At 29.5% G+C, this 25,535-nt stretch overlaps 5 protein-coding genes across 5 annotated transcripts; 1 reads left to right on the top strand and 4 right to left on the bottom strand.

Moving 5' to 3' along the window:
- Positions 1 to 1,503: 1,503 nt before the first annotated feature.
- On the bottom strand, positions 1,504 to 3,720 carry OCT59_020861 (uncharacterized protein; the record flags this gene model as incomplete). Its single annotated transcript, XM_066149447.1, has 1 exon — positions 1,504 to 3,720. One exon carries the CDS (start codon positions 3,718 to 3,720, stop codon positions 1,504 to 1,506), a length of 2,217 nt encoding a protein of 738 aa, XP_065990351.1.
- Positions 3,721 to 8,143: 4,423 nt separating this feature from the next.
- OCT59_020860 (uncharacterized protein) lies at positions 8,144 to 10,147 on the bottom strand (the record flags this gene model as incomplete). The annotated part of the gene is made up of 1 exon (XM_066149446.1): positions 8,144 to 10,147. One exon carries the CDS (start codon positions 10,145 to 10,147, stop codon positions 8,144 to 8,146), a length of 2,004 nt encoding a protein of 667 aa, XP_065990350.1.
- A 5,527-nt stretch (positions 10,148 to 15,674) lies between these two features.
- OCT59_020859 (uncharacterized protein) lies at positions 15,675 to 17,605 on the bottom strand (the record flags this gene model as incomplete). Its single annotated transcript, XM_066149445.1, has 7 exons — positions 15,675 to 15,709; positions 15,781 to 15,843; positions 15,924 to 15,968; positions 16,050 to 16,097; positions 16,183 to 16,329; positions 16,663 to 17,026; positions 17,141 to 17,605. The coding sequence occupies 7 exons, from the start codon at positions 17,603 to 17,605 to the stop codon at positions 15,675 to 15,677; spliced, it is 1,167 nt and encodes a 388-aa protein (XP_065990349.1).
- Positions 17,606 to 20,327: 2,722 nt separating this feature from the next.
- On the top strand, positions 20,328 to 21,655 carry OCT59_020858 (uncharacterized protein; the record flags this gene model as incomplete). The annotated part of the gene is made up of 1 exon (XM_025310668.2): positions 20,328 to 21,655. The coding sequence occupies exon 1, from the start codon at positions 20,348 to 20,350 to the stop codon at positions 21,653 to 21,655; it is 1,308 nt and encodes a 435-aa protein (XP_025180164.1). The 5' UTR covers positions 20,328 to 20,347.
- A 2,887-nt stretch (positions 21,656 to 24,542) lies between these two features.
- OCT59_020857 (uncharacterized protein) lies at positions 24,543 to 25,019 on the bottom strand (the record flags this gene model as incomplete). The annotated part of the gene is made up of 1 exon (XM_066149444.1): positions 24,543 to 25,019. One exon carries the CDS (start codon positions 25,017 to 25,019, stop codon positions 24,543 to 24,545), a length of 477 nt encoding a protein of 158 aa, XP_065990348.1.
- Positions 25,020 to 25,535: the final 516 nt, after the last annotated feature.

The following is a 25,535-nucleotide window of genomic DNA, read 5'->3' as shown; positions in this document are numbered from 1 at the left end:
AAATTATTGTACTTTTTAAAATATGTATTGGATATGATGCCTTCAAGAACTCGAGATTTTTCCAAAGATTATCGGTTTTCTTTGGTTCACACTGTACATATATATATATATGTATCAAATAAATGGAACAACAACAACGTATGTAATTAAAAAGATTTCGTTAATAGTTACATGTACTTTTTAATATTTAAGAGGAAATTTGTTATCCATATGTAAAATAAATCGTAATTTTATTTTTTTTTAGGTTTTTTTATTGGGAAATGTTGATATCCATCTGAATATAATTAAACTATGTGGGACATGGTACATCAACATACTGTACGATAAAGATCACAGATTTTGGACGTTCACGTCTATGCGGATCAGTTATCGACAAAAAAGAAAAAGCATATGGCGTTACTCCTTACATAGATCTAAAAATCCTTAATGATCATTCGTATGATTTAACCAAAAATCTGATATATATAGCTTAGCGATATTATTCTGGCGAATTGACAAGTTACAAAACACCTTTCGAATCTGAACAGATAATACTTTATCAAAGAATCGGATGTTTTATTATTTTTTTGTTGAACTAGTCTATAGCCCGGGTTGTTGTTCAACAAAACAAATATTATGATGCACGCGTTCAAAAAAAACTAAATAAGGAACGAAAAATAGTTTGTTTCGTTCTATATCTTGTGAATACAATTGTCATATTAAATGAATTGATATTTCTCATGTTTAAATATTTAACATTCTCTTGGTGGTTTTGATATAATTTTCTTATCAAGATTACCGATCTGTTCACATTAAACATATACTGATATTTAAATTATGAATCTGCATTTTGATAATGATAGTTAAAATGTGTCTTTATCTCTTTATTTTATTGATTTGGTTCTCCTAAGGTAAATTAAAACTCGGAACATCAAATAAAATTCGCACGAGTAGAACGAAAAACGGTAAAAATGATATACCAAAAATTATAATTTCATCCTGACTATTATTCACTTTAACAACTGTTGTTGCAATAAGAGTTTGATTATCATAGATTTATGGATCACAAGATCCAGAAAAATATGTTACATCTATATTATGTCCAAATAGAATCATTGTAATAATAATAACCCGATTTTTATAAATTTAGCGTATAAATCATATTTTAAAGCCTCGTAAAATTTTCCTGGAAATTTTATATACACTATTTAAAATATTTACAGTACACATGGTCTTCCTTTTCATAACCGGGGTTACAATTTAATATATTGTTTGGTTGCGAAGTTATGCTTTGGTTAGTAAGTTAGGATTGTTATTACAATATGTCATATCCTTCTATGTTCTATTTTTACCGCTTATTCTGGGAAATTAAAAAATGCTCATCAACATTATATGATACGCTCTGCACTTTATGCGCGATATTTATTAGTAATTCAAATCAGTTTTTTATATCAAAGTATTATATATAGAATGTTAAATAGTTTAATAAATAATTAAATAATTACTAACGCAAAATTGTAATAATTAATGTTGAATACCTGATAGAATATTATTTAGCTTATTCTTTGCTTCTTCAACTCCGTTATATGAAGCTTTTCTGTACCAATTAATTGCTTCGTCATTATTTTTATTAATTCCAATACCGTAATAATAGCAATCTCCTATATAATGTTGTGCTGTCGCATTTCCACCTTCAGCTGATTTTAAATACCATATAAATGATTTTTCTATGTTCTTATCAGTTCCTATGCCATTTCCATAACAACATCCTAAATTACATTGTCCTTCAGCACATCCTGCAATAGCTGATTTCATGTACCATTCAAATGCTTTTGTCTCATTTTTATCATATTTATAATAATCCCCCAAATCATTTTGTGCCGTTGCATTTCCATTTTCTGCTGATTTCAAATACCATTCAAATGCTTTGGCTTCATTTTTATCTGTCCCTATACCGTTTGAATAACAAAATCCTAAATTCTTTTGTGCTATCAAATTTCCATTTTTCGCCGATCTAGAATACCATTCAAACGCTTTCGTTTCATTCTTAGCCACTCCAACACTATTTCCATAACAAAATCCTACATTACATTGTCCTTCAGCACATTCGCTAACAGCCGATTTCATGTACCATTCAAATGCTTTTATTTCATTCTTATATGTTCCTATGCCATGTTGATAACAATCGCCTAAATTATTTTGTGCTAACGCATTTCCATTTTCAGCAGATCTAGAATACCACTCAAATGCTTTTTTGTTATCTTTAGCTGTCCCTACGCCATTTTCATAACAGAATCCTAAATTACATTGCCCTTTAGCATACCCTGCAATAGCTGATTTCATGTACCATTCAAATGCTTTCTTCTCATTTGTATATGTTCCTTTATCATAATGGTAATAAATACCCAAATTATTTTGTGCAATTTTGTTTCCATTTTCGGCTGATTTTAAATACCACTCTAATGCCTTTGTTTTATTAATAACGGTTCCTATGCCATTTGAATAACAAAACCCCAAGTTACATTGCCCACTAGCATCTCCTCCAATAGCTGATTTCATATACCATTCAAATGCTTTTGTAGCATTATTATCAGTTCCTCTACCATATTGGTAACAATATCCTAAATTATTTTGGGCCACCGCATTTCCATTTTCAGCTGATTTAAAATACCATTCAAATGCTTGTTTGTCATTTATAGCCGTTCCTATACCATTTTCATAACAAAATCCTAAATTACATTGTCCTTCAGCACATTTTGCGATAGCCGACATCATAAACCATGAAAATGCTTTTTTTTCATTTTTATATGTTCCTTTACCATTTTGATAACAATCTCCTAAATAATTTTGTGCAAATTTGCTTCCATTTTCAGCTGATTTTAAATACCATTCAAATGCCTTTATTTCATTTTTATCTGTTCCTATGGCATTTTCGTAACAAAATCCCAAATTACATTGTCCATCAACATTTTCTGCAATAGCTGATTTCAAATGCCATTTAAACGCTTTTTTTTCATTTTTATTTACTCCTTCACCATTTCGATAGCAACATCCCACATAATTTTGTGCCATTGGATCATTTGCTATTGCAAGTTTTAAATTCCTTTCAAATTCTTTCATCTCATAGTTATTTTGATTTACTTGATATCCATATTTTTCAGATTTTTTAAACCATTCAAATGCTTTTATTTCATTTTTTTGCGTTCCTATCCCATCCATATAACAGATAGCTAAATTATATTGTGCTTCTAAATCACCATTCTCAGCTAGTTTAAAAAGATTTGAAAATTTTGATACATTTTGTTTACGATTAATATCTAATATGATATCCTTATAATATAATAATGATAATAAATATTTTCCGATAATTATATTTTTGTTTATAAAAAATAAATTATTATCTTCATCATTTAAATGTAATATATTAAAATTTTCATTATTTATAGCTAATAAATATAATTCTATAGCCTTTTTTTTATTTAATTCACAACCTATACCATATTGATAAAAAAATCCCATAATACTTGTAAATAAAAATTTACTTTCTTTATGATTTTCCATTACTTTAAAAATTCTTTTAGGATTCTTATTATTACTTTGAAGTTTGTTCTTTATCCATTTACTCGAAATTTCTTTAAAATCACTAATATTATTCGTTTCAATAAAATTAATTTTACAATGAAAATCTGTTAAAATATCTTTTAAAAAAGTTTCTTCACCTTTAAAAATTGTATTATCCATAACTTTAATTAATTAATATAATTTAAATTAAATAAAGAGAGCGTTTTTTTTTTGACGACTTTTTGGGCAAAAGACCGACCAAATGTGGCACAACATTTTGTACATCCACCTGATGATCTACCAATATATATATAATTTCATTGTACATGCCAAATAAATACATCTTTATAACACAATCGGGTCAGAAAAAAGTAGTCGTATCCGATAATGTAATTCCCAATTTCCCATTCTCGTTTTTATTTACAGCTGATTTCATAATGTACGGGACACTTAGCAGTTAGGTTAGCAGAACTCGGAAATATTCGGTAAAGTTCAAAATAAGATAAATTTATACCACCATTCTCGGAATAGTACTCCAAAATTAGCGTATTTTTATTTTATATAAAGCTTTACCGAATATTTCCGAGTTCTTTAAAATTTGCCAAGTGTCCCGTACATTATGAAATCAGCTGTAATAGTTTGCTAAAAACGAGTTTTTTCGGCAATCCTTTCCTTCATATATGCTATTTTTGATAATCGATTACATTTACCGGAATGCACAAATTAAATTTTTTATTTTAATTGATCGTTACGAACTGAATTATATGATTGGCAAGATTGTATACGACTTAATTTACCGTAAAGAGCCAAAGAACCGAACGAGCGCTCCCATTCCTAACTAAGAATCAATCCATATGATTACCAAAAAGGGTTTCATTTAAATATACTTGATTTCATTAATTTTGGCCGGAATTATAAATTTGGCCAAAATTAAAATTAAATTGGGCAATAGTTTATAAATAACTTATTTTGAACTGAAAAAGATCTATATTAAAACGAGGAATATTTTAACACTATATATTAGTATTATTAGGAACCGTGGAATAAATAATATCAGATTATTTTCAAGATAATTAAAAGATTATGAATAAGAAATTCAATGGAATTTTAATCTAGAAGTTAAAATTTCAATTGTCTACTTTATACAATATTACTACGTAACTTTCTACGTGTAATATAAGATTGGTTCGAGTGAGATAAAATTAATAAACGATAAATAAGGAATTTTATACCAAATCGTATTGTGTACAAGAGTCAAGAGCTTTCTCGTATAATGAAAGCAATGTTCTCAATACGTAAAAATAGCTCTGTTCATTTTTAGTAGAATCAATCCATTTCTGTGTATTAAGTTATCCCTATAAAAATTTTATCCGTTACTTCCGTAAAAACTCCGTAAGAACAAGCCTTACACGGATCCATTCACGGAAAATGCTAATAATTCGATAAATTCCGTGATATAAGTTTATTATTTCCGGAAATATGAACCTTTTACGGAAAAAAGATGGAATATAAAAAACGGATCGAGTTTTTTTACAGGGTAAGGGGGCATGACATTGGGATTGAAAGATTCGGGATTTTTCACCAGACCCTTCATACGCATGATGCACGTAATGCATATGATGCGCATAATTTGGATAATCTTTTTTGTTCTAATGTAATATATTATATACGCGCAGACCGCGCAGTTCTAAGAGAATTATTGATTTTGCGTTTACATTCTTTACATTCACTTCACTTTCGTTTAAATCAATTACATGTCCAAATTGAATAAAGTACGACCATATTCCCTATAAAAATGTTTGCCCGATAAATATTCGGAATGGGGTCAGTTTTCCGGACACTCGCACGCTATTATACAATATTTGTTACAACTTAATACAAGATGCGGAGATTGTGAATTTTTAACCACATAAAAAACGTACAATATCATGATGAATGTCCAATAAATGTCAAGTAAATGTTCGGAACGGGGTCGATTTTCCGAACAAAAAACCACACAATGTTTGGACAATATTTTTTATTGGGATTGGATCAGGTAACGGCATCGAATAATTTACGAAAGATTCTAATAAAAATGATGAAAGTCTCTTAGTGCGCAGTCATGCATGTGAACCGCAGACGGTTAATTAAGGAGTGTTTTATTAACATAATAGTAATACATTAATTCCTCAATATAATTCTTTTCATTCCTCCATAAGTTGTGATTACTTTACATTTATACAGTACTGTAAAGCTAACATAAAATGGACGTGACTACCTTTATAAAAAAAATCCGGAAAAACTCTGAATAAATTTATTTATTTATTCTATGTTAAGTAAGGAGGAATACAATGAAAATCACATCACTATTCTAACGAATACAAGTAGCGGAAAACATTATAGAACTTCGTCCAAACCAACGATAAAAATCACTGGAGCGGACCCTTACTAGAATTATAAAAAACTAGTTTTAAGCAAAGCTTAGTTTATATTTATACTACTTCGCCACTCACATTCTCTTTGTTCACAATTCCCAAGCCAGGATAGACAAGAAATAAAAGGACCTATCTCGTAGTGGGTTACTAAACATAAATGGTAGCACAGGATAGGATTGCTTCCCCTGGGTGTCGACTACCGAAGTAGTTTACCATTGGTTGGTAACCCGGTTGTGACCGAAGTCGGTGTGATACCATAATCTACGCACCTAGGGCTACGATTCTACACCTTCTAGGCCTATGGTATAGGCCCACGCAGTATAATTCATAGAGCATCCGTTGGCTGGACGGATCGAACCTGCGTCTTCCATTCCTGTCATAGACAATCATAGGTCAGCAGCCACGACCCAAAAACCCCGGTAAATGATCATTTTTCTCCGAAGAAACTCAGACACGGTCATTTTTCTGAAAAATTTTTTATAGGGTACTTGTGCGACGATTAATTGTTTCTCAATAACAATATCTCATTATTTTACATGAGCTTTCAGACATAATAATACAGAAATGTGAAAGCATATCATTTATTACGAGACATAAAAATGTGTGTAACTGCGTAATTTGACACTAGTCCAATTATTTAATAATTCTTTAAAATAATATTAGAGATCTTAAATTAAAACAAGTAAACAATAAACATGGTAGGGAGTTTTAAATATTAACTAGCAAAATGCAATTATTAGTTAGATGAGAATTATGAATTTACATTAGAAAACTACTTAGTTATATTTCAATTTTTTGATTTTTATGATTTTACAATATTATAAAGATTTTAAATATGTGATGAATAACTTCATATACATTCATTTGAAAGAAAATCAAGGTCTATCTAATGAATCTGAAATCATATGAATTGATCACTGGCTGCCTATTAAAATTATTCGTTTAGTATGCATATATTTCTGAGAAACATCATTAAAATTAAAAAATCAGAATACAATTCTTGTGATATAAATGTAAATAACTTATGCCAGACGAATGAATTTATATTCATACCCAGACTATATAATGTGGACATCAGTACCATTCACAGCACTGAGAGATAGATCTCATCTTAATACCGAAAACTCCCTCTTTTTGTCACTTAACAGGTGGAGGGACTCGCCCACATAGACAAACACTGTTTGCTACTTGTTTATAGAGGAGGAGGCTTATCGTAAGGTTAATGATAAACCCTCACCTTTAACCCAGGAGAAATTCTGTTCTTCTGCCTTCACTGTCATAATATTCTTGAACATATAGTAGATGCTATAATAAATTGATATCATACTTGTAATTGAATATGTTTAATTATTACAATTAATTATCAAAAAAAATCAATCAGGAAAAAAATAATGCACGAGAATATCAAGTTTCGTGTAAAACGTGCCCAATATGGCCTTTTATTACTATCGTGATAAACATTTTTGAAAAAAGAAATCAATAATTATAAATTTCACGTGACCAAATAAATTATTTAATAGTAAACACGGCCCGCGTTATTCCAATTTTGGCCAGCATTATAATTATTTTGGTGATATTATATGGTGTAGTATATTTGTTTCACTTATAAGAAACAAAAGAAAATTTATATTAAATTATATTTCAAAAAAATTTATGCTTACAGGTTACAAGAATTAAGATTTTTATTAAAATGAATAAACATAAAGTAATATATTAATTACAGCATCTTTATGAAAACTATGAGTTTTTAAAAAAATAATTTCACTATATATAGCACGGAATTACTGACGATCACTTTTATTGGAATAGAAGTTATAAAGTTTAATAGTACTAATTTAACAATTTAAAGTAATGGGATTATTAAAATATACACAGCAATCGATGCACCGACTACCAGTTTTTGAAGTCATGATATACAGTATACAGTATCGCGGATTACTATATAACCTAAAATCCTGGATATACTGATCTTTATGATTATAAAAAATTATGAAAACAAATTTACTTTTATACTATTATTTATAGTTGAGCGAACTTATGTCAATAGTGTTTTTAATACCTATCGGGCCAACTATCAGTTTATCAAAAAAAAAATGGAGTAAGTGATCGTCAAACAATTTCGGCTGGAATTAAGATTTTAAAACTTATAGTGCTGGCCTGAATTTCTTATCGGGTCGATTTGTTTTCTCTCAGCACACACTGCAACAGCTTGCATCAAGTCCTTTTGTATTCTGGTAATCCAATTTATTTTTTGTTATTGTACTTTTATTTTCAACTGATTTTGAATACCATTCAAGTGCTTTTGCTTCATCTTTTTCTGTTCCTATACCATTTGCATAACAATCTCCTAAACTATTTTGCGCCATCAAATTTCCGTTCATAGCTGATTTTAAATACCACTTAAATGCTTTTACTTCATTTTTTTCTGTTCCTATACCATTTGAATAACAATACCCCAAATTATATTGTCCTAAACCACATCCTGCAACAGCAGATTTTAAATACCATTTAAATGCATTTACTTCATCTATTTTTGTTCCAATGCCATTCTTATAACAATCTCCTAAATTATTTTGTGCCATTTTACTCCCATTTTTAGCTGATTTTAAATACCATCCAAATGCTTTCATTTCATTTTTTCCCGTTCCTACGGCATTTGAATAACAATATCCTAAACTACATTGTCCTTTAGCACATCCTGCAATAGCTGATTTTAAATACCATTCATATGCTTTCTTTTCATCTTTATCTGTTCCTATACCATTTTGATAACAGTTTCCTAAATTATTTTGTGCAATTGCATTTCCATTCTTAGCTGATTTTAAATACCATTCAAATGCCTTCTTTACATCTTTATTCGTTCCTATTCCATTTTGCAAACAATCTCCTAAACTATTCTGTGCATTTGCATCATCACTTTTAGCTGATTTTAAATACCACTCAAACGCTTTAAGTTCATTCTTTGTCGTCCCTATACCATTTGCACAATAATAACCCAAATTATATTGTCCTTTAGCACATCCTGCATTAGCAGATTTCGTGTACCATTCAAAAGCTTTTGTTTTATTTTTTTCTGTTCCTATACCTTTTGAATAACAATATCCTAAATTACATTGTCCTTCAGGACATTTTGCAATAGCTGATTTTAAGTAACATTCAAATGTTTTTACATCATCTTTATCTGTTCCTTTGCCATTTTGATAACAAACTCCTAAATTATTTTGTGCTAATCCATTTCCATTTTCCGCAGATATTAAATACCATTCAAATGCTTGTGATTTATTTTTATCTATTCCTATACCATTTTCATAACAATATCCTAAATTATTTTGCGCTAATGTATTTCCATTTTCTGCTGATTTCAAATACCATTCAAACGCTTTTTTTTCATCTTTATTCATTCCTTTACCATTCTGATAATAATGTCCTAAATAATTTTGAGCTATTGAATCATTTTCTATTGCAAGTTTTAAATATCTTTCAAATTTTCCTTTTTGATAATTATCCACTCTCAGATTAATTGGGTATTTGCTTTGTTCAGATATTAACAACCATTTATACGCTTTATTCTCATCTTTTTGTGTTCCTATACCATCCATATAACAAATAGCCAAATTATATTGAGCTTCTGAATCACCATTTTTAGCTAATTTTAGAAGGTTTGTAAATTCCTTTTGATCATTGTTTTTATCTACACCTTTTTCACTCCCAGAATCTTTTTCGCTACCAGAATCCTCTAAATCTATAATAATATTATTATAAAATAATGATAATAAACATTTTCCAATAATTATATTTATATTTTTTAATGAATTAAACGAATCAATTCCTTTATTTAAATCTTCATTTGAAAATGAATTATTTTCAATATCATTATTTATAGTCAATAAATATAATTTCGTCGCATTTTCTCTATCAATATTACAACCAATACCGAGTTGATAAAATAACCCTATAAAACTAGTGAACCAAAAATTACTTTGTTTATGATTTTTCATTGATTCAAGAATTTTTTCGGGATTTTTATCATTAATTTCAAGTTCGTGTTCTATCCATTGACTCGCCATTTCTTCAAAATTATCAAATTCATTTGTTTCGGTGATTTTACGATAAAAATCTTTTAAAATATTTATTAAGAAAATTTCGTCGTCATCTTTTGAAATATTAGGTTTATCTGATAAGTTGGATAACATTGTAAAAAATAAATAAATAAATAAATAAAAATTTGTAAAGAAATAATAAAGATTATTATAAAATGATACAGCAGATATTATTATTTCACGCAACGCGATGATGTACTACGCAGTAGATAACAGAGAAAAAAAAAGAAAGTAATTTTTAATAACTTTACGTGATGTCACAATTTAAGGTTTTTATATTCATATAGAAACAAAGACATGATATTAATTAAATAAAAAAACATATATAAATAAATAAATTGTTAGTGGATATTTTTTTAAAATTAATTACAGCAATATGCATAATTGGTACGACCCTTAGATTTGACGTACTTGTTCGTCAAATTTTGAAAATTTTCCTTTTTAAGTAAATTTACTCCAATAGAAATTTGTGAAAACTTAGTGTACCAAATTTTTATTATATTTTTCCATAAAAAAAAATTTGTTATGAACATTTAGTAATATTTTCGTACTATGTTTTAGGTTTCAATAATATGTTTATATTTATTATTTATTTTGCCGAAATTTGGAATATAAAAAACAAATTCTACCTATGTAAACATTTGACATTATATTAGTTTATTTGTGTCACGCGCAATTTTTAAAATAAAGTTCGTGAAAATTTAAATTTAATTAATTTGAAACATCATGTTACAATTGTTACATTGAAATCCAGAATTTCAGATCATGTGCGATCACGTGCAATATATCAAATTTTTCATTGAGTTAACAAACTTTTTATTATAAAATTCGAAAAATCGTCCAGTGTTCCTTTAAAATTCTTGTTACTAGTACTAAATGTAACTGAAATCAAAATATTTTGATCACCAAAAATTTTGTTTTTACACATGTTTATTTTCGTTAGATGAATTTTAGATTATGTAATTTACTGTAATTAAATATGATAGGTTCAGGTTCGGGAATTGTTGAAACAAATTACATCATAATATCGTAATTACATATTATTGACTTTACAATAACGGCAATTACTTCAATAAGGAAAGGGAATGATTCCGTTATTCTTCTTTGTTCCGAGAACTTTTTATAAGGAACGTACTTGCCGCAATAAATACGAAGATAACCGACTTTTAACATTATATTTGAATTATGGAAATATTATTTAAAAATTTGAACGCTGGTTCATTAGATGATAAAGATATTATTTCGAAGTGGTCAAAGAAAATTATCGGAATAAAATTTAGTTATTAATATTAATAATATGAAAATATTAACCCACATTATGAAGGTGTAACTCGGAATAAATCCGAGGTGGGTCCAACTGCTAAAAACGAAAGTATGAAAATCAAGACGATCAAGTGGTACAAACAGATTCAGCTGAATATATCAAATCCAAAGAAAATCCTTACGCCATTTATAATTATTGAGAATAGTCTACGATCGATATCCCATTCAAGAGGTCAGTTCATTCCGGTTGGTTGCAATTTTTCTCAGAATAAAAAATCCTATTGGTGAACCCCTTAAAAAAAAAATATTGAGAATATATTATAGTTTGTCACGCAAACAAATGCAGAACCGACCTGGCCAATCAAATTAACTCTAACAGATAATTCAACAGATAGGCTTAATAAGTTCGCTCGGTCATTAGAAATACTGCAGTGTCCAATAAGAAATAATATTATTAATGCTGACACTAATACTAGCAATATTATTATCAAATATTGGGTATATTAAAACTCGCATATTCCTTATTAGTTTAATAATAATAAGAACTATTATGCTGCTGGTTAAGCAAATTAAAAAATAATTTATTATTAATGTGAATATTTATTAGTTGCTGATCGAAGTCTTTATTTCCTTTGTAGATTAAGTTCATCAATTTGTAACCAAAATCGCATAAAATTTTTTACTGAAAATTCTTTGTCTTTTTTTGTTCAAATATTTAAAATAATTAAATAATTTTAATAAAAATTCAAATATTACAAATCCACCTAAAAATGTAAAAAAATCGTTAAAACATGGGATTTTTTTCTCCCCAACGCTAATTTTCCATATAGACAATTCCGTCAATCTTTACCCGTTTAACTTGAAAAATTTTATAGTATTATCTTTTTTATTTAAGCATTTAATGTAATTCTTACAAAATTCAAAATCTTACAAATCCGCCTAGAAATGCAAAAAGTTTAAAACATATAAAAAATTTTTTTTTTCCCTATAGATAAGTCTATCAATTTTAATAAAATCGCTTGGAATTTTTGCCAAAAAAACTATGAGGTTAGATTTTTTTACAAGTATTAGTTCTTCAATATTACAATATTACAAACTTGAAATTTTTGAATGAAATATTTAAACATTGCAAATGTTCTAAATTTTGGCCATAAAATTGCGCCACTTTTTTTTTATTAAATAAAAATATCAGATAGAAGTCTTAAATTTTCTATATACACTTTTGTACTATATTCTTTAAAAAAAAAATTAATTAAAAAAATTGTTATTTCTGTCAAAATATAAAAACTATATAAATTTCTTTTTTTTTGGAATTTTCCAAATTTTTTCAATTTTTCAAGCTAAATAACTTTGCAAAAATTAAATTTAACACTTTAAATGCACTGCGCAGCCTCCAAATTGTATTCTAAATATATACAAAGTGTTTATTTTAGATTATTAAATAAAACCGAGTTTTCAATTAGTGCAATTAATTATTATAATATAGAATATTACAAGGACGCCGACTTCGTACTGTGAGGCGTGCGCAGTTTCGGTAAAATAAGCAACCGTGATAGTCTCGTTCATTTTTGGAATAGTGAGATTGTGTTACGTGAAAGAACACATGATACTAATAACATCAAATAAATGTTATACTTCGTATATTATAATTCCTAAGTATAGTGAGTGACGTTTTTGATTAAGAAACGCGTATCTAGTAAAAAAATAATCGTCATCTGAGTAAATCAGTAAATCACAGCCACATTTTACGTAATGGTACATCACGCGAAATACGTCATGTATTCAGAAAGAATATAAATATCAAATATTTGTATAATATAACTATTTCTTAAATTTATTCTCATTCCTTCAAACACGCCTTCAAATATACTTTCATACTTTCTCAAATTTATTCTCGCGCGCGCCTTCAAATATACTCTCTCAAGTTTATTCTCGCGACTTCAAAAGATGTCCATGTCTTCTGGTAAGTTATTATTTCGTGCGTGAGGAGCATAGGGGTTATTATTTTCGCTTTCCTTTCTTCTTAGAATAAAAATCTCTTATGACAGTTTAAAGAAGATTGGAAGCGCTCGTCTCATTCATTCATTCATTCATTCACTCACTCACTCACTCACTCACTCACTCACTCACTCACTCGCTCCTTCGTGTATGAGGAGTATAGAGGTTATTATTTTCGCTTTTCTTTCTTAGAGTAAAACTCCTATCATAAGGTCTGTTTATTCTAGAAGAGGAATAAGCTATGTATCTTCCTTATGATAGTTTAAAGAAGATTGGAAGCGCTCATCTCATTCATTCATTCACTCACTCACTCGCTCGCTCATTCACTCACTCAATCACTCGCTCATTCATTCATTCATTCACTCACTCACTCACTCACTCATTCATTCATTCATTCACTCACTCACTCACTCGCTCATTCATTCATTCATTCACTCACTCACTCACTCGCTCGCTCGCTCCTTCGTGTATGAGGAGTATAGAGGTTATTATTTTCGCTTTTCTTTCTTAGAGTAAAACTCCTATCATAAGGTCTGTTTATTCTAGAAGAGGAATAAACTATGTATCTTCCTTATGATAGTTTAAAGAAGATTGGAAGCGCTCATCTCATTCATTCATTCACTCACTCACTCGCTCGCTCATTCACTCACTCAATCACTCGCTCATTCATTCATTCATTCACTCACTCACTCACTCGCTCATTCATTCATTCATTCACTCACTCACTCACTCGCTCATTCATTCATTCATTCACTCACTCACTCACTCGCTCATTCATTCATTCACTCACTCACTCACTCGCTCATTCATTCATTCACTCACTCACTCACTCGCTCATTCATTCATTCACTCACTCACTCACTCACTCACTCACTCGCTCATTCATTCATTCATTCATTCATTCACTCACTCACTCACTCACTCACTCCTTCGTGTATGAGGAGTATAGAGGTTATTATTTTCGCTTTTCTTTCTTAGAGTAAAACTCCTATCATAAGGTCTGTTTATTCTAGAAGAGGAATAAGCTATGTATCTTCCTTATGACAGTTTAAAGAAGATTGGAAGCGCTCATCTCATTCATTCATTCACTCATTCACTCACTCACTCACTCGCTCACTCACTCGCTCACTCACTCACTCACTCACTCACTCACTCACTCACTCACTCACTCACTCACTCGCTCACATTCACTCACTCACTCACTCACTCACTCACTCACTCACTCACTCACTCACTCACTCGCTCACTCACTCACATTCACTCACTCACTCACTCACTCACTCACTCACTCACTCATTCATTCATTCATTCATTCATTCACTCACTCGCTCACTCACTCACTCACTCACTCACTCACTCGCTCATTCATTCATTCATTCACTCACTCACACTCACTCACTCGCTCCTCACTCACTCTTTTTTTTAAAAAATTTTCAATCTTTATTCACTCAACTTGCTCACTCTCCACACTTGTTTATTACAGAAAAAACTACGTGCAAAGGCTGGCGAGTCAGACATGATGAGTATGTATTTTAGCGGTAATTCAGTAAATGTATCCAAGAAAGAAATAGAAAATTAGAAAATTGGATATCCACCAAGTCATATGCATTTTCACACGTTATACAACAATTTTTCCATAAGCTTGCTGGTATCCTTCGTAGTGTTCTTGCAGGGGACCTTTTTAATTTTTTTGAAATCTATCAACGCTAAAACTTACTTTATTCAATATCACCTGTTCAAAAAATCGTTACTATACAACGTTGCAGCTTGTTAAACTTATTAGTATTCTTTCGTACTAACATGACATAACTTCATGATTTTCAGACACGGAATTATTCACTTCAACACGATCGAAGATATAAGCACGTTCCACTAGCTACAGTATGCGTGAAAAACATGATAGACCATTTGATCTCCCAATTAAAAATTTCTGCTGCATTCAAGTTCGGAACTAGAGAGGTAATCTCTTACTCGAAAAACCAAATCTCAACTCTCCTTTCCAAACCAATCCCAATTCTCACTTCCACACCTTCTAACTCTTATACCAACAGTACGAAACATTCCAATCAACATTAACTGTACGCCTAATATCATCCTTGGATCTCAGTTAAAAAATATGGAATAAATTCTTCGATAGAGATGGAAAAGAATCGCCTTAATAACATATTTTATACTATAATTCTTTAAAACTCTTAATATTTATTCTTATAATTTAGGTTAACGATTATTTTATACATTATTATTCACGTTTATTAAAATAAATAAAGTTATAAATTTATGAAATATAAATAATTTCGTACAACCTAGACAACAAATATTTACCGTTACAGAAATTTTAAACGATTGATTTTAAATACATTCAAATATCAAAATCGATTTCTTGGGTAATGTATTCTAAATTAAGAGAATTAATTAGATGAGAATTTAACAAATATTCATTAAAATTATATTATATATTTACTTACTTTCATTGTTATTTTGTTCAGGATTTATATTAATATCCAATTCAAGTTCTTCTGTAAGATAATCTAAATTTAAATTTAATTAAATTTAAAAATGTGTTTATAATAAGCGGTATTTAAAAATAGATATAAATATAAATATTTACCATTATTTTCATTTTCGACTAATTTAATCTTTTTATTACTTTTACCTAAGAATATTATTAATAATATTGATTACAACTAAATTCATACATAAATTATATAAAATTCTTATTTTTTTTTCATCAAACCTTCATTCAAATCATTTTCAACTCGATTATCTACAAACTTCCTTTTATCTTAAAAAAGATATAAAAATTAATAATGAATACTGTATATAAAATTACTCAATAAAAATAACAAAAATAACAATCATTTATTTACCAATTTCTGAAGTTATAGATTGACTTGTTAAACTTCCAGTAGATAAAGTTCTTGTAGATATCGCAGATTGAATCATACTACTCATACTACTTATAGGTCTACTTTTATAAATAGCACCTGGATTATTTATTTTTACAGGACCAATATCTGATGATTTTATGATTCTAGATTTATTTTTTCGTTCATTACTATAAATATTACACATTACTTCAAATACATATAAAGCTGTTGGTCTTTTATTTGGATCTGAATGCCAACATTCTTTCATTAAATCAACATAATCTTCAGGCGCATTTGTAACAATTGGTGGCCTTGAACCTTTATATATTTCAATTATGAGTTCTGTATCGTGAACTTTATCCCAAAAAGGTCTTCTACCCGTCATAAACTCCCACATAATCATTCCAAAACTATAAATATCTGAAGCTTTGGTATATTTTTGACCTCGAAAAATCTCTGGTGCCATATAAGGAATAATACCATAATTTTCGTTATCATCTGTAGATTCAGTTGCAGATTTACTTATTCCCAAATCACCTATTGATACATATGGAAATTTATCACGAAAAAAGATATTTCCACTGTGAAAATCTCTGTGTACAATATTGGCATCATGTATATTAATAAGCCCGTTTATAATACTTTTTAATTTATCCAACTTTGTTTTCCAACTAATATCATAAAAGTCATTAGTTATGTAATTTGTCAAATCACCTAATGGATAATATGGCATAATAATCATAACGTCTTGAGTAATAGGATATTGAGTAATTCCAAAATATTTACCAACACAATTGCTGTAAGTCGTTTGATATTTTAAAGAAAATTCATAAAATACTTTGAGCTAATTAATAAATATAATAAAAATTTATTTTAATTAATATTTTGGATTATTATTAATAAAATTTATAAAATATATATATATATATATATACTGTATATACAGTATATTATTCACCTCATTAAGCTCCTTAGAAGTGATATCTTTAGAATTATTAAGCCTTTTAAGAACAACATCATAATTAGATTTAACGCGAGTATAATATTGATTTTTCTTACTCCAACCACGAATTGGACCATCAATCCAAATAGCTTTATAAATTTTACTAAAACCACCTTCAGCAATAAAATTTACATTTTTGAATCGATCATAAGGAACAAATATCATTTTACCAGCAAATTTATCATCATTAATTAATGTATGTTTAATAAAGTCATCAATAATTTTATTTCCACTTTGTTCATATATTGATTTTGCTTTAAAACAAATGTGACAAATTTGATGACTTTCGTTTAATAATTCTCTTCTTTGATTGCATTCATTACATAATATTTTTATCTTGCGTTTTGGTACAACTTTGGCTTTTTTTAAAGTTGTGTCATTTGAAATTTCATGTTTATTATTATTTGTTAATTGATTCATTATCAATTTAACTTGTATAAAACTTAAAAAAAACTGTCTAATATTTATAAAACATTCGCTATTTATAATTGTGAAAATAGAATATTCTTTTAAGAATATGTTCTTACTTAATTTGTATGGTATAACCTATAAATTAATAAATCGAGTGTTATAAAAAAAAACAACAAGTAACCTATTACAAACATCAACTAACTTTTTTTTGATTTACACGAAAAAGCCACAAAGTAACTTATTTGCTTTGATCGACATGAAAACAAACCCGTGATCTATAAATGGAAAACCATTTTAGTGCATTTATTAGAAGTAACGTAACTAACTATAAATTAAATCAAAATAAAATAATAATAATAATAATAAATTCTCAGTATTTATGTATGAATAGAACTAAGTATATTTAAAAAAAATTATTACCTTTTATTATTCTTTAAAATTTCAATTAAGTTCTACCAATTAGAAGGGACGGTGAAAGATTTCTGATTGGCCGAAAATATGAATAACGTCATACCAAATTTTTGAGCAGTCACATGACTTTCAATTTCATCCAATCAATTTTGCCAAATAGGTGTAGGGTTATGTTAATCATACTGTTGGCAAACTTTTAAAAATCGATAAATAAAATCATTAAGTCCATTTAATTCTAATTACTTATCCATTATATTATTAGATAATCAGCAGAAAATGGTTATCAATAGCACAAAATAATTTGGGAAATTGTTATAATTATGGTAAAGGAACTGATAAAATGAAAAAAAAAGCATTCGAATGGTATACCAAATCTGCTATTTCAGGGATGTAATTTGGGATTTTGCTATGAAATGAAAAAAAAGCATTTGAATGGAATCTTAAATCTGCCGAAAATGGATATGCAGAGAGGCACAATTGAATATAGGAATTTACTATAATTATGGTAAAGGGGTGGATAAAAACGAAACAAAAGCATCTGAATGGTTCTTAAAATCAGCTGAAGGTGCGTGGAAATGCAGAACAAAATATATAGGAAAGTTCTACCATAAAGCAATTTATTGGTACAAAAGCTACACATAATGGAATCAAAGAAGCAAAGGTTAAGTTGAATAATATTTTATCAAATATAAATTGAAAATAATATTTTTATTACAAATTATCCTAATTTTACCAAATTTAAGATTCCTAAGCCGCGCATTATACATACCTGAGGGTTACGCTTGAAAGAATATTTTATATTTTATGCGGAATACTAGGCGGTTAAAATCATTAAGTTTATATTTATTTTTACAAATATTATAAACAAAACTTAACAATTTTTCTAGTCCATTTTTATTCATATAACCACTGGTATTACGTAACGCCCAATCAGATCAATTAAACGTGATTGCAGAATTCTGTCTGTCACGCCGTGCGATTGACCAATGAAAATGTATCATTTATACCTTGTATTATTTATCGTGACGACGTGACGACCGTGACGTAGCTGTTGTTTTTGTGCGACAGTGTTTGTTAGTAATAAACATAGCGCTCGAATATATACTGTAATATTAAAAGTTTAAATAATTAATTTTCGTATTTTATTAATATAAAGTTTAATTATAAACTTTAAGAACAATTTTTCTTTCATATGAACATATAAATATGAAGATTTCAATAATTTTTTTTTAAATTACATAAATGCAAATTATAACTATCAGTTATAAAATTTTCGTATAACACTATAACAGTATCTTCAAATAGAAATAAATATAGGAGAGATACTAGCAATCCGGCATTATACTAATGATACGAATAAATAAAGAAACATTCCAGGTTTAAGTTTTATTTATTTTATAAGTTTCGTCAGATTATTATAATTGACAAAATTTTTAGTCCCATTTCAACAATAGTTATGTCAATTAACTCCTCCCTAAATATTCTTCTTAATCCATGATTTCTAAATGCAACTAACTAAATAAGAGATGAATTTAGTGCGTACAAAGAAATAATAGATGTTTTTCAAAGTAACACATAAAAAATAGAATATTAATCATCTTAAATGCTTCCATTCTAAAATTCTTTTTTTTTGTGTATGATCTACAAAGAAGAGTGCACCAATTATCGGTTCATCATTGAAATTTGTGTTAACATATGACGTTATCGGTAATTACGCAAGCCCTAATAGTTTGTTCTCCTAACTTCTAATGGAAAATCCTTTACAAAAAAATCATTACATTTTTTTTCATACTAGACAAAAGAAGAAAAAAGCCTTCAGAAACATTCAAACTTAAACAAAAATAGCAATAAGATAATATGATCAGCAATATAAAAAAAAGTGTGATTTGTAACAACCGGACATAAAATTCCACATTTTTTAATATTAGACAAAAAAAAAGAAAATCGCCTTCAGAAACACATTTTACACAAAAAAAATATGAAAATTATGATAAACATCCCTTTGCCATATGGAAAAGGCTGATTGATTTTTATCTACTTTTTCATAAAGTCAAAAAAAGGAAAACCGCTGTCAGAAACATTCAAAACAAAACAGGGATGGAAAAAAAGGAAATTCGCCTTCAAAAGCAAAAAAAAATACGATCAGCAAAATTTATTGCCACATTCTTACATAAACATTTTTAAAATTTTATACGTCAATAAAATGATCAACAACTTCCGATGGCTTTGAAATAAATACTTGAAAAAAAAATAAACCAGAACAATATTATACATTGTGGAATAAAACATAAAAGCAAAGATAAATCGTTTTCGTTTTTTCAACAAAAAATCCAAAAAAAAATGACTAAAAAATACAAGTTCCTTGCATATGAGGGTTCGTCTACAATAAATCCTCCTGACCCTAATGTACCTATTAACTTCAATTTAAATGTAAAAATTGACGATGAAGAACTTGTTTTTCGCTCAAATCATAAATTCAACGTTGATATAATTGAATTATTGACTCCCTCTAAAAATCCAAGGATTGTTAAAAAAAGAACTGGAAAACACACAAAGCCGCCAAATTCCTTCATTATATATATGAGAGATAATTATAATCTACCAGAATTTGATAAAATGGAAGCTAAACATAGATTGCCAAAAATCAGGGATCGTTGGAAACGTGAACCGAAAGAAAAAAAAGAATTGTATGAAGCTTGTGCTAGAATAGCGAAGAATTGGTATGACAAAGGAGCAGTAAATTATGAAGAAAACGGGTCATCATCGCCTAACTCTCCGATTACATCCACGCCTCCTCCATCAAACTCTCTGGATATATATTCAACTTCTCCGTCTAACTCTCCGGTTACGTCTATGCCCTTTCTATCAAACGAAACATCATCCCCTTTTCCGTCAAACTCTCCGGCGATGCCTTCGCCTTCTCTATCATATTCTCTTAATACATCATCCCCTTTTCCGTCTAACTCTTCTCCGGTCACGTCTATGCTCTCTCTATCAACCGAAACATCATCACCTTTTCCGTCAAACTCTCCGGCGATATCTTCGCCTTCTCTATCATATTTTCTTAATACACCATCCCCTTTTCCATCAAACTCTCCGGCGATATCTTCGCCTTCTTCACTTATCACTCCGACTACATCATCATCATTTTTGGAATCACAAGAACTATTTTCATGTAATGCAGGATTTGATGACAATAATATACAATCGGGTTTAACTGAGTTTTCTTCCACCAATTATTCGTCTATTTCAACAAACTTTCCTACACCATCCGCTTATGATTATGATCAAATCAATAATGTTAATTGCAACATGGATCAAATCAATAACGCGCAACAATACAATTATCTTAATACGTCAGATCATAATTTTCTAAATACAAACGAAGTATCAAATATGGCAGATTATGAACCATTACAAGATTCAGATTACGAATATGTCTTATTAGCTATTCCTAGAAATCAAGGATTAGCTTACAGACCAAAACTTAATGAAAGTAATAATAATTTATACTTATTCACAGAAACCTATCAAAAACATACCGAAAGTAATAATTTTTACACCGTCGTCGAGGAAGGTTGTGGCTACGCTCCCCAGGGCACATGTGCCTCCCTACCTCTCCCCTACGGGACAAACATACCAGGATAACCTCCAAAGGCCGCCAAATGCGCCTACTGAAAGTATAAAATTTATACTTTTTCACAGAAATCTATCAAAAACATACTGAAAGTAATAATTTATACTTTCTCACAGAAATCTATCAAAAAATCCTGAAAGTGAATTTCCAGGATTTTTGATAGATTTCTGTGAGAAAGTATAAATTATTACTTTCAGTATGTTTTTGATAGATTTCTGTGAAAAAGTAAAAATATATTATAAAAAATTTTTTAGAAAATTGATGAAAACTAGAAAAGTGATCATTTATCGGAATTTTTCTCAGAAAATTTTTTATAGGATAGTTATTAATTTATACTTTCTCATAGAAATCTATTAATCTATTAATAACATACTTGATAAGTTTATGTATTTATCGTTATAATAAATATTTTATTTTATTTTTTTTTACGTGAATATGAACTTTTTTTTTTAATATCAAATGACAAAATTGATGTGCCTAAATTTCGATTTAAAGTACGATGTTAAAATCTTCATACGTAAATATTTGAAAGAAAATTATCAAATGAATTGTCCAAATGAATTGTTGAAATGAATTGTCGAAATTGGAATATCCATTAATGAATTCTAATACTGTTATAACGGTTAAAGTCTGGGGCCGCAGTATACATGTGACTGCATTCAACCAATTAACATGATTGCGAGAAAAGAAGAAATAGTGAATGTTTTAATAAGTTCACTTAACAATATTTAGTCGGTTTTTGTTAGTATTATTATACATTGTTTTTATCATCAAATTAAATCTACATACCGATTTTTTCTTTTTTTATTATTATTATTTTTTTTATTAAATCAACATACCGATAGTATTAATAATCTAATGGCATTACTTATAACACGTGGTCAAATAACTTATCAGCTTTGAAGACGAGGCTTCGAACTTGTTTTACTTTTCCTGATGGAACTGAGGACGAGCAAATCGTGAGAATGGAAAGAAACTTATTCGTTTGGTCGATGATGAGGACTTAGTGTGTATAATCTGGTCTCAGGGATTCAAAGTAGGCCTCTCAATTATCGTGGACACATATAAGTAATGTTTCACATTAGTTGGATTTTATTTTCGTGATATTTACACAACAGATACTAACATGTATTTCCGCAAATAGCACAACAGCCATTCTCCTCGTGGAGGTTTGATAGATGAAGGCACTCTTCGGCTTGAAGGCAGACGATTATAATGAACTACCTACTTTAGTTGGAGGTGTTAAGGATACGCCAGAAGATATCCGAATTTGATTATAGGGAATTTTTGAGATTGCACAAACATCTCAACACATCACTAGCGCCAACGAAGCTACCCGTTTGAATTTCCCGTGTCATTTATGGTATGGCATCAACATATGGAGGTGAAATAAAGGTTTATCCTCAGTACTAAATCTCCGGAAGTATGGCAGAGGTCCTGTTGATTGGGCTAGGGAATGTACGGAATTGTATCAACTGTTTTGGATTGGGTAATAATCAAGTTAGTTTCGTCCAGGTTGTTAAGTTCGTTGTCACCCTCTCCGTTACTAATTATTGATCCATGACAACTTGTAGCCTATCATCAATGACTTGGTTGAGCAAATCAAATGGGTGTTTGATTAGCCGGATCGAATCGCAGGAACCGGTAAAACCGGATAAATAGATAGAATATTAGAATGGAAACGTAGTAACGTCATGTACCAAGGTGGATTACCTCTGGTAACCACCGCATTTGTATTTATTTTTATCGTGGTGTGTCACGCTATCATTGTATTAATAAAAAAATTTTTCTTCAATCCGTTTTCTTTTTTCCGTAAAAGGCTCATATTTCCGGAATTAATAATCTTATGAAAGGCTAGGATGTGAGTAATAACATATATTGTCATGTGATACATATGTGACAAATAGGTTTCGGTTATAGGAAGGAAGTCTGATGTGCTATGTCACAATCAATTGGTGAGACTTTTATTTTTCTTAGCAATAACGAGTAATGCTTAAAATAGATCACGTCATGTAATTTATTTTTTATGTGTATTGTTAACAAATAACACGTATATGTTTTTTTAACGAAAAAATTCAAAGGCCTCTATTACACTTTCATAAAATATTACATGAATAAACGGGCCGGCTATGAAAAATGAAACTGGTAGTGGTGCTTCAAAGGAGAATAAAGTGGTCATAATTTATATGCAGTAGATGTGTTCTTTCGAATCAGAAAATATATTATTTTAATTTTGCATATTTTAGCAGACAAGTTACTTTTATACTTTTTCACTTCCAGGAACATATATATCTGCCAAGAGAAAATAAGACTTTGGAAATTTAAATCTGAAATCATGTATAATAAGTAATCAAATTTGATTTCGAAACATATACCATTGATCAAATAAGATATAAACTTAAATTCCCGAGATCTCATTTTCCTTGATAGCGCTCCTATTATCGGGCTATAGTTAATTAATTATCCCTTAAACTGTAGAACAGACAACCTTATAATGATACACATTTAAAAAATTCTTCCCAATAATGCGGTGTTGCTCTTTGCAGCGTTCATGTTTTAAAGATTTCATATGATTTCTGACTAATAAAATAATTTACTTTAATTAATTAATTAACATATAGCATATTGAAATCCATGTTTTGAGTATAAGAAATATATAGCTGCGGCAATTATTTCAATTATTTGAGGAGGTCAAATAAAAAGAAAAAAAATTTCAAAATTTTTTGAATCGAAAAATTTGTTTATTTAAAATATGTATGATGCATCTTTTTATTATAAAAAGTTGACTAAAATTATTATTGAATGAAAATTTAAAAGGTAATAAATATAAATAAAAAAATTTTTTAGAATCTGTTAAAAATACTTTATTCTTATATCTGAATAAGATAATATTTTATTCTAATAATATATAATTATTACCGTTCGCCTACATAATTTCATTCCAGCAGTTTCCTTTGCTAAGAGAAACATAGCAATCACTTCCGGTAAAATATAAGTACTTATTCTCCTTCTTGCAATCCGTGAAATACCCATTATAATCCATGCACACTTGGTGATTCTCCGGACACCGCCCTTCATGAATATTGTACGCGTCACTGCAATTCTCTCCTCCATGATTTTCAATACAGGTGCCGCTGCTACGCTTGGAGTGAGAGTGATCGTGGTTGTGGTCAAGGCTCTTGTATCCAAAGTCATACACGAAAACATTGCCGATTTGGTGTGTTGGATGGCCTGGTCTGCGAGGTAGATGATGCCGTCTTTGATGATGTTGCCTTGGACGCCTTGGACGCGACCTGATTGTTTCCGACCAAGCACTACGTAATCGCTATCGACGTCTTTGATTTCGAATTCACCAAGCTCGTTAGCTTCTATCATGGATCCTTGATGCTCGATTAGCGCACCAGCAACCGGGAAGTAGACGCGGAGCTCAATCGAAGCCTAATCATAGAAATTAGAATCGAATTTCTGCAGCTCGGCATAGTTCGTGAAGCAGTGGTCTTCGAACGCATCGATTTCCTCAAGTGGGATCTTGATTTTCTTATAACCGATCAACTTGACGGTCTCGTTATGTAGCTTGTAGTTCAGGGTGTTGATGTAGCGTTCTTCAAAGTGACCTAGCTCACGCTTTATGACACCATGAGATGATCGTGGACGAGCTTGGGCGGTAGTCCAGATCAAGGCTGAGGTTCCAAGGTAGAGGATCCAATAAAAAAAGAATAACATGTTGAATAAAACAGAATTAGAGTGTGGAGTAAAGAGTTGTGTTAGTAGGCTAGCTGCAAAGAACAGGACCTGTATATATATATTTTCTTACAAAGTGTCTGATGATCCTTTTGGGTGCAGTAATATCAATTTTTAGTGCAGCATATGAATTTGGAACCTTACAAGTTC

The sequence above is a fragment of the Rhizophagus irregularis genome, chromosome 3, assembly GCF_026210795.1.
Source record: "Rhizophagus irregularis chromosome 3, complete sequence".
Lineage (NCBI taxonomy): Eukaryota > Fungi > Glomeromycota > Glomeromycetes > Glomerales > Glomeraceae > Rhizophagus > Rhizophagus irregularis.
Note: the sequence above shows the minus strand (reverse complement) of the source record. Positions and strands in the feature narration are given on the sequence as shown.